General features: G+C 39.8%; 1 protein-coding gene across 4 annotated transcripts in view; it reads right to left on the reverse strand.

The window, feature by feature from the left end:
* LOC126279438 (trafficking protein particle complex subunit 11) overlaps positions 1-9,414 on the reverse strand; it is a 98,454-nt gene extending 89,040 nt beyond the window's left edge. Inside the window, exons 1-2 of one of the 4 annotated variants that reach the window (XM_049979679.1) lie at positions 9,377-9,414; positions 6,439-6,648 (exon numbers count right to left, since the gene is read on the reverse strand). In XM_049979679.1, coding sequence (XP_049835636.1) covers positions 6,439-6,648; positions 9,377-9,385 — 219 coding nt within the window. In that variant the 5' untranslated portion in view covers positions 9,386-9,414. Of the gene's footprint in view, positions 1-6,438; positions 6,652-7,884; positions 8,683-8,729; positions 9,077-9,376 lie in introns of those variants that run through there. The other 3 variants (XM_049979678.1, XM_049979677.1, XM_049979680.1) reach the window with 3 other exon arrangements.
* Between the last annotated feature and the right edge of the window lie 4,678 nt (positions 9,415-14,092).

Genomic DNA, 14,092 nt, shown 5'->3' on the forward strand with positions numbered 1-14,092 from the left:
AAAGGCAGTCTGAGAAACACCTCCATAGCATTTGCAATTCTGTCAATGTCAAAAGCAATTTAAGTAAAGGTGATGGAGGGTGGTATCATTGGCCTTGCTGAGGTGATACCCTGTGCTACAGTTAATAGTGTTACGGATTTTAAAATTTTACCAGAAAACTGAATTGTCATTCAATACATTTTCCATGACATATCAACTGGCACCTGTCAGTTATTCTAAGGTGAGTCATCAATGGTTCACCTGAGGATGACTGGCACACGTTCAGTTGAAATGTCATGGACTGTATTGAACTACAATTGGCTCCAAGGTCAAAATTTGTCTGAGCAGTTAATAGTGTTGTCTGTAATTTTATTTTCAATGGATTCTTTCATGACCAAGTCCCAGACGTTAGCAGCCTGAGTATGTGTCTTCATTTGGTCAACAGTGACAAGGTGTGCAGTCATAAAGCTGTGTTCCAGTCATCAACTCATACATTAGTCTCAGACATGTGCCCCACTAGTGTTCAACACAGCATTCTCCCTCAATTATGATACTTTGGCCAACATCTGGTAGACCTCAGTGAGAAAGAATCTGATGATCTGTGCCTCCACAAGTCAGGAGTCCATCTTTTACAATGTCCAAATGCAGTCCAATTTGTGCAAGCAGATATGTGCTGTACCTCATATGCAACCAATTCTACCTAATATAGTGGCAGCATATGGGAGAAACACAACTGCTTGCTGCTTCTCTACCACTCCATGTGGAGTTGCCACAAGACAGGGAATAAATCTGATAGATCAAAGGAAAAATTATGGTTTACTATCCCATCAATGACAAAGTTGTTTAGAAATAGAGCTCTGACAGGTTGGGAAAGGAAACCAATGTCATTAACATTGTAACTACCACAGTATTTACCTTGAAGGATTTAGGGAAACCACAGGAAGATAAACTTCAGTGGCCAGATGTGGTACTGAACTACAGTCATTCCTAATGCGAGTCCAATGTGTTTATCACTGACTACTTGCCTAGTTGAACCTGGAAATTATTGAGAGAAGACGAAACAAAACCAAAAGTTTGTATCTTTGCAGACAGCCATGGACGAGATTTAGCCACTATCCTTATGAATACGCAATCTAAATTTTCCGTTACTGCCACAGTAAAACCTGGGGCCCCTTTCCAGCAAATAATTAAACACTTAAACCCGCAACCAAATGATGTTTGTGTAATTACTGCTGGAGCTAACAATATTTATAAAAATGAGTCAAAAAATGCAATCACAGCATTGCAAAATGCACTGGAAAGAATCTCGCCAAGAAAAACAATTGTTGTTAGCATCCGACACAGACACGACCTAATAAACAGTTCATGTGTAAATAATGAAATCAAATTCACAAACAGAATGTTTCAAAAGGTATGCAAAGCATTCAAGGACATGAAGTTTTTGGACAGTAATTCCGAAGAGAGACACCATTTTACTTGACATGGAACGCACAGGAACTGGCTAGCAAAACGTGTACTCGCTAAAGCATTATTAGCAGAAACATTCAAACTATTTGAAAACACCACTCCTCCAATCATTCTAAAAGTACCTGTGCCCCCTGAAACTGTATCATTGGAATAAATACAGACAGTGTCGTCAAAATACTCCTTCAAACCTAATGGAACAGCTGAAGGGAAGACTTCATATGCAACAGCACCTGTATGTGAATCAACACAAACAGGTCTTTCATACAAAAGCCAGACAGCACCAGTAGTTACAACTCAAGTGTGAAACGTTAGTCCACTACCAACTTGTGAAGCAGCAGCATCTAAGGAGGAAGAACAGTCATCAATAGCACAAACAGCAACCCCAACCCCCACAGGATCAAGTGTGCAAGCTGACAGTGTAGAAACCTCACCAACAAGAGATCCACCCTCTATGGCAAAAAAGGAGCACAGTAGTGCCTGCAGCTGCTCCACATAGGATGTGCCTGAGATCAAGAAAGTCCTCAGCTGCAAATGGGGATTTTTTATGGTACTGGGGCAGAAGGGGGAATGTTCCAATCAGAATGTAAGTAATGTAGTTAATAACAACACATGTGGGTGTTACCAGCACAACAGCTCCCCCTTCCCTGCAGAAAACTGTTCCTGTAATACTGGTATGTCAAAAGAAATAAAACCCAGTCCCAACAGTGGCAGCACCACAACCAATCATGTAATTAAAAATAAGCTCAAAATTTTTCATCAAAATATTCAAAGCCTGCTCTGTAAGTTAGACCAATTTTCTGTAAATATTGATGAACCAACAGGTGCAAATTGTGCTCATATTCTCTGTCTGACAGAACACCATGTCACTTTTGGCATCGAAATGCTCAATATTCCAAACTATGTTTTAGCTACCTCATTTTGTAGAAAGCATATGTACAAAGGTGGGGCAGTTATTTATGTGAAAAACAGCCTGTCCTTTAATACAACAGATGTAGAGAAATATTGTGTAGAGAAAGACTTTGAGGCATGTGTCACAGAAGTAGTAGAAGCTAACAAGAAACTGGTAATCGTAGCAGTATACAGGGCTCCACCTGGTAATCTTAAAGTATTCATGAAACAATTACATTCTGTGCTATTGTATCTCACAAGAAAAAATAGGGACATTATAATGACTGGAGATTTTAATATAGATTTCCTAGAAAGCTCATCTTCTAAGGCAGAGCCTGCAAATTTAATGCATACCTACAACCTTGTCTCCACTGTCAGTTTTCCCACAGGAACTACTGCCACTTCGCGCACTCTAATAGACAGTATCTTTGTAGATATGAGTAAAACTCATCACATCAAAGTTGAAAAAGTCATAAATGATCTCTCTGATCATGATGGGCAAATACTCACAATTGACAACTTTAATACAAATCAGAACAAAGCTAGTGCGCAGTGGAAAACCATTAGAAACATGAATGAGGAAAATATCTAAAAATTCAAATTATGCATTCGGGAGACTGTCTGGAGGTATGTTTACCTTGCAAATGATGTTAATACAGAATATAATTTATTTACTGATGAATTATCAGGTATATTTGAAAGTATCTTTCCAAAAAGGTCTGTAGACTACAGAACAGACAATCAAGCAAAAAACCATGGTCACCAAGGGCATAAAAATATCATGCCAGAGAAAAAGAGAACTGTATATAATATCCAGACAATCCAATAATCCCCTCCAGGTGAAATGTTATAGGACATACAGCAAAATCTTAACTAAAGTCACTAAAAAATTTAAAAGTATGTGCATACAATCTGAAATTAACTGTTCAAATAATAAAATCAGAACGATTTGGAATGCAATAAAGAGGGAAATAGGTTACTGCACCATCTGACAATGAAAAAACTGCTGTCACTTAAAAATTAACGATTTGGAAATAACTGATAGTAAACAGATAGCAGACACATTTAACAACCACTTTCTAAGTGTCAACTCTCAAATAGGTTGCAGTGGTGACCTAAGGGAAGCTGCAGATATTCTGAAACTTAACCTTCCACAATGTTTTAATGATATAAATGTAACACCCACAACTGTTAATGAAATTAAAAAAATAATTCACTCATTGAAAAGTAAAGGATCTTCAGGTACAGATAACATCTCCAACAAACTGTTGAAAGCCTGCAGTAATGATGTAAGTGTGGTACTTGCTCACATTTGCAACATGTCTCTTTATGAGGGAGTTGTTCCACAGAGAATGAAATATGCCATTGTGAGACCTCTTTTCAAGTCTGGCGATGCTACAGATGTCAAAAATTACCATCCTGTCTCTCTCTTAACAACATTTTCAAAGGTTCTTGAAAAGGCAGTGTATAACAGGATTGTGGCACATCTTGATAAACTTAATATTATTAACAACAGACAGTTTGGTTTTCAAAAAGGGGTTTCCACAGTGCGTGTCATATATTCACTCACAAATGATGTCTTGGAGTCTATTAATAGTAAGAAATCACCAGTTGGTGTCTTCTGTGATATTTCCAAGACCTTTGGTTGTGTAAACCATAAGACACTCTTGGAGAAGGCCTATTGTTACAGAATCAAAGGGCCTATAGGTAACTGGCTAAAATCATATCTTGAAGACAGGAAACAAAAGGTGGTTCTAAACGGCTGCAACAAAGTATCTTCTAATCTAGTGGATTCTGAATGGGGTAAAATTCGGCCTGGAGTTCCCCAGGGATCTGTCCTTGGACCATTGCTGTTTTCAATATATGTTAATGATTTACCCCTGTCCATTAGTAAAAACTGTGAATTCACAATGTTTGCTGATGATACAAGCAATGTCGTAGATGGTAAGTCTACTGCTGATCTGGAGACTGATGTTAATGATATACTCAGAGAAGTTACAGCTTGGTTTTCAATTAATTTTCTTTCAGTTAATATTAAAAACCTAATTTTATACAGTTCCACACAAAAAATAAAACTATAGAAAATATAGTAATTGATCATGACAACCAGGAACTAGAACAGGTACAATCCACTACATTCCTGGGGGTTCACATTGACAGTAGGCTCAACTGGGAACAGCATGTGTCCCTTACTCTAAAAAGGCTTTCATCAGCAACTTTTGCTCTAAGAATCATTACTCATTTAGGGGACATCAACATGCTAAAATCAGTTTACTTTGGGTATTTTTACTCATTATTGAGTTACGGAATAATATTCTGAGGTAATTCACCAGCCTAAAAAAAAAAAAAAAAAAAAAAAAAAAAAAAAAAAAAAAAAAAAAAAATCTTAACTGCTCAGAAGAGAGCAGTCAGAATCATGTGTGGGGGTCCTCCACAAACCTCATGTAGAAAACTTTTCACACTGTTAGGTATTCTGACCACATGTCAGTACATATACTCTCTGATGAATGTAGTTAATAAAGACTATGCTCAGTATGAAACAAATTGTTCATACCACGACTACAATACTAAAGGTGAAGATGATCTACATGTTGAACTAAAAAAATTGTCACTTGTACAGAAGGGAGTAAAGTATGCTGCTATAAAGACTTTTAATGCATTGCCTAATTATATTAAATCTACAAGAGAAAATGAAACACTGTTTAAAGTTATGTTAAAAAAACCTAAATGACAGCTTGTAAATGGGAAAAAGTTATACTTATTAATGTCTATATCATTGTATTATATTACTATTCTGTAGCATTAATTGTATTTGTACAGTTGTACTGACACGTTCCACATCCAGGCAAATCACTCCCATGTACGGATCTATGGAATATGCATACCAAATAAAAGAACAAAAAAATGACAATGAGCACACTTTGTAGTCCAATGTTCTGAGATTACTACTTGCTTACACAGATTGTGGTGACTACCTGCACGCAGAAAAAAATATTCATTAGCGAGTTGATGGTAAACACTTTGTTCCAATGTGCCATCCATTTACCTACGGATAATCACAAAAATTGTAGTTTTCTATAACCATTTCCACTATGGACACAGAGTTAAAAGGCACATTAAGAATTAGGGAATCTTCCAATTTGTCTCTCCCGTGCAAACAAGTCAAGGGTATGCTGGTTACATACACAGTCTTACAACCTGAGGAAACCAACTAAATTCATTGTTACCACCAACATATCACCTGCCCTCCAAGTTTGAGCGGCTAGACCTATCACAACGACTATTCTGTAGTCTCTCTTGGTAGAACTGTACCAGGAGTGTTCCACACTCTAACCTTGAAGTGTTTGTTGGTAATCGCTATTGCAAACAATCACAGGAATGACATCATGATGGTAGAACAATATATTTATATAGCCAGCCCCATAAAGATGTTTCTGTTTCAATCACTGGAGAAGAATCAAGTATTTACTTAACTTCCTAGGTTCTAGAATGCAATCAAATTGAATTTCTGAATAAAAGCATATTGTCTGCAGGGGTTAATGCACGTAACATTGCAACAAATAATTTAATAGGCCCCTATGCGGTTTTCACATTCCACTTTTTCCATTACTTAGCATTTCTTTTGTTGATAAACATACTGCAGGACCCAAGTACACAGAAAATAAATCTGCTTCCAGACTAATATACACTTCCAGCTACAGATCATGCACTCAACCAAGATTTCACTTTCACACTGGTTGACTTCAACTCCCAAACAGATTGTCACCTTCCAACCTACCTACACATCAGGCTACACAACAGAAAGGGCCATCTACACAAGATAAGAAATTCATAAATTTTTCTGTAACCTTAATTAATATTCATATATTCCAGCCAAAATCACTAACACCATTTCAAAACAATAGTCTAGTGAATTCATATGGCAAATCCCCAAGAATTCAATTATGGAATCAGTTTTGATGAAAATCAAAAGTTTTCTGAACACATTATGAGAGACTGAGTGGTTGCCACTTTGATACAGTGCTCCACAAGTAGAAACAATTAAACAGATAGATAAATACTAACTGAAAGAAATACAATTTCTGCAAGGAAGATTAAAAATACCTTTGGCTTCATTGGTGGAAATTCATGAGATGCACTCAATAACTTAAACTGTACAGGTGCTCTGTCTGGCCTGCGGTTGTTACTAAATGCATCCCATATTGCTCTGTGCACCGCATTGTTAAGAGCATCAAGCCCCGTCAAACCCACAAGTGCTAACGGTTTTGCGTACAGTTCAGGAGGGAAATCAGCCACATCTGGAGAAGATGCCATCTGCTGAAACACAAGACTTCATGTATTCAAGGAAGTACAGTCTCTCGTGAGTTTATATTACTGTTTATTTAACCCCTAATATGCTTAATATTAAACACACTATCTGCTCAAAAATATTCAGACACCCCAATTAGTGCAGAATTTACCATTAGATGCCACATGAGGTGAACCTGCTAGTATAGAAGGAGACAAAGTATCATGTTATCAATAGAAAAGCAGTGACAGCAAAATGGGTCAGTTAGGAGAGCTCACTAATTCTGAATGCGGGCTTATCATTGCATATAACTTGAGCAACAAATCTATCAGAGACATTTCAACTCTTCTAAGGCTGTCCAAGACGACTGTTGCTAACATCACTGTAAAGTAGAAATGTGATTGAACAACCACAGCTAAACTAAGACCAGGCAAACTCGCATAAAGATGGACACCCTTGTGCATTACGGAGGGTGGTTGCAAAAAGATCAATGGAATAAGCAAATTGAATCAATCATGAGTTCCACAGTGCTACCAACAGTCCAGCTAGTACAGTGACACATTTCTGCAATCAACTCTTGAGGTGGTGGAACGATACCACTGGAGAGTGAATGATTAGTAACACATAATACTGAGTGATAAATCAAGGTATACTCTACAGCAACATGATGGAAGGGTTTGGTTTGGTGAATGACTGGAGAACTTTACCTGCCATCATGTGTATGTTCAACAGTGAAGTATTGAGGAGTTGGTATCATTGTATGTGGTGTTTTTCATTGTTAGGGTGTGATCCTTTTCTTTCACTTAAGTAACTGGAAAATGTAGAATATAAACACATTTTACAGCATTGTTTACTGGATATAATTGAGGAACTAGCACGATTGTGCAGCCTGTCATAAAGCAGCACCTGTGAGGCAATTGTCTGTGGAAAGCAGCATTCTTGAAACAGACTGGCCTGAACAGAGTTTGAATGACGAGTTTGAACTTTTGAGTTCGCACTAGAGCCCGGCATCCAACATCATTAGTTTCTCTGCTTTGGCTCATGAGCGAGAATGGGCTGTCATTACTGTACAGACATTTAGACACACCACAAAAATTGTCCCCAGCAGTGTTCAAGCCATTGCAATGGCATCTGCATTTAAGGTTGACTAATATACGTCTGGTACTTTTGATCAGATAGTAATCAGATAGTGTATAGAAAGCACAGTAAATTACGTAATTTCTAATACATGGACATTGGATTAACTGCAATTAACTACTCACTAATCTAATATTGGAATCTTCCACATAGGCAAAAGTCTTGTGACCATAAAATACATCTTCTTGGCTTATTTTCTGTCTGGAAGGATATTCACCTTACTTTGAAGTGATACTACAGAATGTATTAGAGCAGCAGCTGATGAAAACATTTTACGGGGTACGACATGAAATTCGTTACACACAACAGAATAGAGATATGGCACAGGTGAAGGTGAAACTTATCACAATTTCTTAACAATAATGTATTTTCAATTGTCTTGTAACTTTGGCATAACTGACAATCACATAGTGTCTTGCCAATTGTGCAATCAAGGTGCTGTAACGCACATCTTTTATATTACATCCAACCCGTACACAATGGTGATAAATTGTGGTAACTGTTGTATTTCATACAACCACAGTTTGCTTTACCAGATGCAACACAACGAAACATCTGATCGAATATTTCATGTTACTATACAAAAAGAACGATCTGGGGCATTATTAAGACAGCTGATCTTTATAGGCCTGCATGCAAAGTTATAACAAACTAGCTCACGAACTTCTGTACAGAAAAAATTAATAAAAACAGCCTGCCACGACTCTCGTAGCTCTGCGACAGTCACAGTACATAAGCCATTTCGTACAGTGTGCTAAAATTAGTTACACACAACATTGGATGAACAGGAAAGTTGTACCGAAATGTCAATTTGCATTATACTAACAAAAAATTTCTGAATACGATCTGCCTGATTTTCACTGAACTGCCTATAATAGAAGTACGAGTACAGCTGAATCACATTCTAGCACAACCTTGGGAGAGTCATGTGCTTTCTCCGGTATTTCCTGGTTTTAAGTTTTACACTAACCTCTTTTTTCATGTAGGCTTCATTATCAGAATGAATTATCTACTGGTTGACAATATGTGCATATCACACACAACTCTATACTCGTATTTCGCATAGCCTCAGACAAAATTCATCTTTCTGGTAGTTTTCCCTTTCCGTATCAAACTTCACAAGACATGTTTTGATATTCACAACTGTCAACAACCACCTGCATCGTCGGCAAAGTTATACTTATTCAGTTAGTAATATCATCTTAGACTCGTAAAATTCTTTTTTTTTTTTTTTTTTCATTTAGAGCAGTAAAGTCAAGCTTGAAAATATATACAGTAGAGCGTCGATTATCCGAAGTAATTGGGGGACATGGGTGTTCGGAAAACTGGTTTGTTCGGATAATCGAACTGTACTTGTTTATTTGCCGAAAAGAAGTACTGTACCGTAAATTTATTCATAAAAACAGGCATCTCTTTTAGTACTACAAAGTAACATACAAAGGCAACTTCAGTAGGCATATATAGTATGTGGCACAGTTTATTAAACAAAATATATACATATTACATACGCATTTTGCATGAACTATACACACAGTATACAATATTAATGTTTAAAAAATCCTTTATTTTGGTCTGTCTAAGCAAGCCTACACGCTTACGAGCAACTAAGTCACGTACTTTGTTCATTACAGATATCTGAAACGGGGCACTTTCATCTTGGGCTTCAAACCATCGCAAGGCAGTATCTAAACAAGTGAACGCCTCAGAAGCTGTTGATATACTTTCATCTTCACTTTCTGGAGCACTGATTGATGAAATGCTGGCGGCGTCATCTTTATCAGTGACGACGATTACAATCTCGCTGTCCTGCATGATTTGGTGTCCTGGATCTGCATCATCGATATTCATCCATTCATGAACGTCTTCTTCATCACATTGGTGGCAATCTATTTCTTTTAGCATACCGACAATTTCGGGCATATCATTCTGTTCGTCATTTTCAATCATACCTTGTGAATTTCCTTCTGTGTCCAAAATTTTATTCCAGGCTTCTTCAAATTATCTTCCTTTACACCATTCCATGCTGTGCTGATCATGTAGGACGTGTCTTTCAAGTCAATATTTTTATGATTTCTTAAGAGACTTTCTTCTCCATCCTCTCCTCTTTCTAACAATAACTTACGCAACAGTTCTTTCCTGTAATATCGTTTGAAAGTCTCAATAACGCCTTGATCCATTTGCTGTAATAAGGAGGTTACGTTAGGTGGAAGAAATATTGCCTTTATGAACTCGTCTTTTTCGTTTAAAATATCACATGACGGATCAGTTGGTGCATTGTCAAGGAGAAGTTGTGTTTTCTCCCCCTTCCCATTCTTTAGCTGATGAGCTTTTACAGATTGTACGAAAACGTCCAGAAAGTACTTCATAAAAATCGTACTATCCATTCAGGCACTCTTTTGTGAGGTGTACACAACAGGCAAGGCTGACATATTAACGTGCTTGAAACAACGCGGTGTTTTACCAATGACTCCCAGTAGCATTAGCACAAGCCAAAGCTGTAATACGGTCCTTGCTTGTTTTAGGACCAGGTGCTGCTAATTCATGACGTGAAACAAGAGTTTTTCTCGGCAAAGCTATCCAGTAAGTCCAGTTTCGTCAGCACTGTAAACGTTTTCAAGAGCATAATCTTCTTCCCTTAATACGTCCCTTAGTTTGACTTCGAAAGAATCAGCTGCTGAAGAATCAGCCGACAGTTTTTCTCCCTGCGTTGTAAGCTCACGAATGCCGTGTCTTGACTTGAAGCGTTTTAATCAGCCCGTGCTCGCTTTAAAGTTCGAAGGCCCTCCAAGTTTTTCGTTGAACTGCATTGCATTCTCACACAGAATGGGACCTGAGATACGTTCTCCTTCCGATCTCTTTTGTGTAAACCGCTTGTAAACAGCATCATCTAGATCTGTGTTAGAGGCGAGCTTCATAGTTTTACGGCTTGTTGATCCATCAGTAGAATCAAGCATAGCTATAAAATTTGCTATGCTCGTCTTTTGTTTTTTTATATCCGCAATTGTCGACTTCCCCACCTTGTACTTTTTGGATAAAGTGGTTGCATATTCGCCTTCTTCTAACCTTTTAACAATCACGTACTTGTCCCTCATAGAAATTACAACACATTTACGTTTAAGCATTTTGTATAGTCAAGTTCACTTCTTCACGCAGAGGCACACAAGTGGTCGTAACAAAGAACAGAAGGTGACTGTTTGCACCGGGAGAAGCTCTTCTTGCGGGCGCGCAATCCTTAAAACTGCGTGGAGCGGCACGCCTCAACTCTAAGCTGGCGTAGCTGTTGCTGGGAACAGCTTTGATACTGCCGCTACTTCTACTGCTAGTACCGAGCCGATAGAAGTGTGCTGATTGTTGAAACACAGCGACTGGCGGCTTGGCCGGTCAGCAGCGCCTTGTGAAGGCCCCATTAGAAGCCATATTCCGCCGGCGGTGGCCCAGTGCGGCGACTACTGTGGAAAACTTGGTTTAGGAGTGAGGGGGATGATGGACGGTAGGGTGGGAGAGTAACAGGTGTGAGCGAGTACACAGTTCGATTAAGCGGTCGTTCGGTTGACCGACGTTCGGATAATCGACGCTTTACTTTCATATAAAATTAATCAAAATAACTGTTACTAGTAACGTGAGCACAGCAGCAATAATACTAATTGCTGTCTCTAGCCTAACAAAGTCTATCATTTTGATATATATGGTTTCCCTCCCTTTGTTCGGCGTCTTGCAGCCGTTTCCTATTTGTATAACAATTTAGAATTTACATTCCAGCCTTTCTCAGCTGAGCACCAGTACCGTAACGAAAACTGAATATCAGATCTATGGAAGTAACATAAGCAAATCTCTTCATTTGTAAATGTGTACTATACATTTTTGTTTATACAACACCTTCTACATCTTTGAGGATTTGCTTACTATGGGTTTGTGGATTTAAAAGTATACATGTTTATCAAATTATTTCTCGATTCACTCTATTCTTAGTAATGTTACAATCTTTATTGTGTTGTAGCTTTCCTCACTAGTAGTGCACTTATTTTCCATGTTCACACAACATTTCACGAAACGTTTGGTTGCTGTTTCGACAGCTTTGGTTGTTGTTTCGAAATAAAGACATGAATGATGGAGGTACAACCTAGTATGTATGGTCGAAGGGTACAACACACACAGTATTGCTCCAGAAATATATAACCTTTAATGAATATTGGCACAGAACTTAAATGTACCATTCATATACTCATATAGGGAAATGATCGACATCTATCAACCAGATTAGTGTTTATATGAAAGCCAATTTTGCGGCTGTGCCTGTAGTGTCAGTTTAATCACAGTCCATGTTAGACTGTGGTTTAATCCGTTCGAATGGTATGGAGGGTTCAGGTCACTTTTTTTTGTAGGATAGCACTTTTCGTTTTAGTGGATGACGAAAAATATGATGGTGGATAATGAAAATACTTTGTTTCTTCCACAAAACGAATAATTTAAACCAGATATGTTCTGATCAGTACAAGAATGCTTAGTTCATTAAGTGTTAAAGAAAAATTAATCTGGATATGTGAGACTGACTTGCTCAAAGTGCTGAAATGCATCCTACCAATCTATGCGACAGACTAGTGCAATGGTGTATTGCCAGATCTCTTCGCTTTATAATTCAGCTATAACTACTCATCATTCTTCAGAAACAATGAAAACAAATACTGATTCTGATGTATCACATGCATCTTCCAGGTTCTATTCTGCAAACATTGTTAGCTGCTACAGGTCGAAGACGTGCTTACTTGGTGCTACACATTTGCAATGAATTTAACTGAGGTAAACTGAGGTTGAGGTGTTCAACTTCGGCAAACCATTGTATAAGTTTTCACAGCCACCTGCATAAAAAATCTGTGTAATCCGCACGTTTATTTATAAGTAAAAGCCGACTTTCGGATTTTCCTTTTTGAGATACTTTGTGTGTCAGATTCGTGTGCCAATTTGTAATTATAGATTCCGTTATTTTACTATTCGCGTCGTTTTAACCATTCTCTAATTTCACTGTATAGCTACACGAGGGGTAAGCTGTTTTTGAGAATGTTGAGATGCTTACAAAACTACACTCCTGGAAATGGAAAAAAGAACACATTGACACCGGTGTGTCAGACCCACCATACTTGCTCCGGACACTGCGAGAGGGCTGTACAAGCAATGATCACACACGGCACAGCGGACACACCAGGAACCGCGGTGTTGGCCGTCGAATGGCGCTAGCTGCGCAGCATTTGTGCACCGCCGCCGTCAGTGTCAGCCAGTTTGCCGTGGCATACGGAGCTCCATCGCAGTCTTTAACACTGGTAGCATGCCGCGACAGCGTGGGCGTGAACCGTATGTGCAGTTGACGGACTTTGAGCGAGGGCGTATAGTGGGCATGCGGGAGGCCGGGTGGACGTACCGCCGAATTGCTCAACACGGGGGGGGGGGGGGGGGTCTCCACAGTACATCGATGTTGTCGCCAGTGGTCGGCGGAAGGTGCACGTGCCCGTCGAGCTGGGACCGGACCGCAGCGACGCACGGATGCACGCCAAGACCGTAGGATCCTACGCAGTGCCGTAGGGGACCGCACCGCCACTTCCCAGCAAATTAGGGACACTGTTGCTCCTGGGGTATCGGCGAGGAGCATTCGCAACCGTCTCCATGAAGCTGGGCTACGGTCCCGCACACCGTTAGGCCGTCTTCCGCTCACGCCCCAACATCGTGCAGCCCGCCTCCAGTGGTGTCGCGACAGGCGTGAATGGAGGGACGAATGGAGACGTGTCGTCTTCAGCGATGAGAGTCGCTTCTGCCTTGGTGCCAATGATGGTCGTATGCGTGTTTGGCGCCGGGCAGATGAGCGCCACAATCAGGACTGCATACGACCAAGGCACACAGGGCCAACATCCGGCATCATGGTGTGGGACCGATCTCCTACACTGGCCGTACACCTCTGGTGATCGTCGAGGGGACACTGAATAGTGCACGGTACATCCAAACCGTCATCGAACCCATCGTTCTACCATTCCTAGACCGGCAAGGGAACTTGCTGTTCCAACAGGACAACGCACGTCCGCATGTATCCCGTGCCACCCAACGTGCTCTAGAAGGTGTAAGTCAACTACCCTGGCCAGCAAGATCTCCGGATCTGTCCCCCATTGAGCATGTTTGGGACTGGATGAAGCGTCGTCTCACGCGGTCTGCACGTCCAGCACGAACGCTGGTCCAACTGAGGCGCCAGGTGGAAATGGCATGGCAAGCCGTTCCACAGGACTACATCCAGCATCTCTACGATCGTCTCCATGGGAGAATAGCAGCATGCATTGCTGCGAAAGGTGGATA

This window comes from Schistocerca gregaria, chromosome 1 (genome assembly GCF_023897955.1).
Source record: "Schistocerca gregaria isolate iqSchGreg1 chromosome 1, iqSchGreg1.2, whole genome shotgun sequence".
Taxonomy (NCBI): Eukaryota; Metazoa; Arthropoda; class Insecta; order Orthoptera; family Acrididae; genus Schistocerca; species Schistocerca gregaria.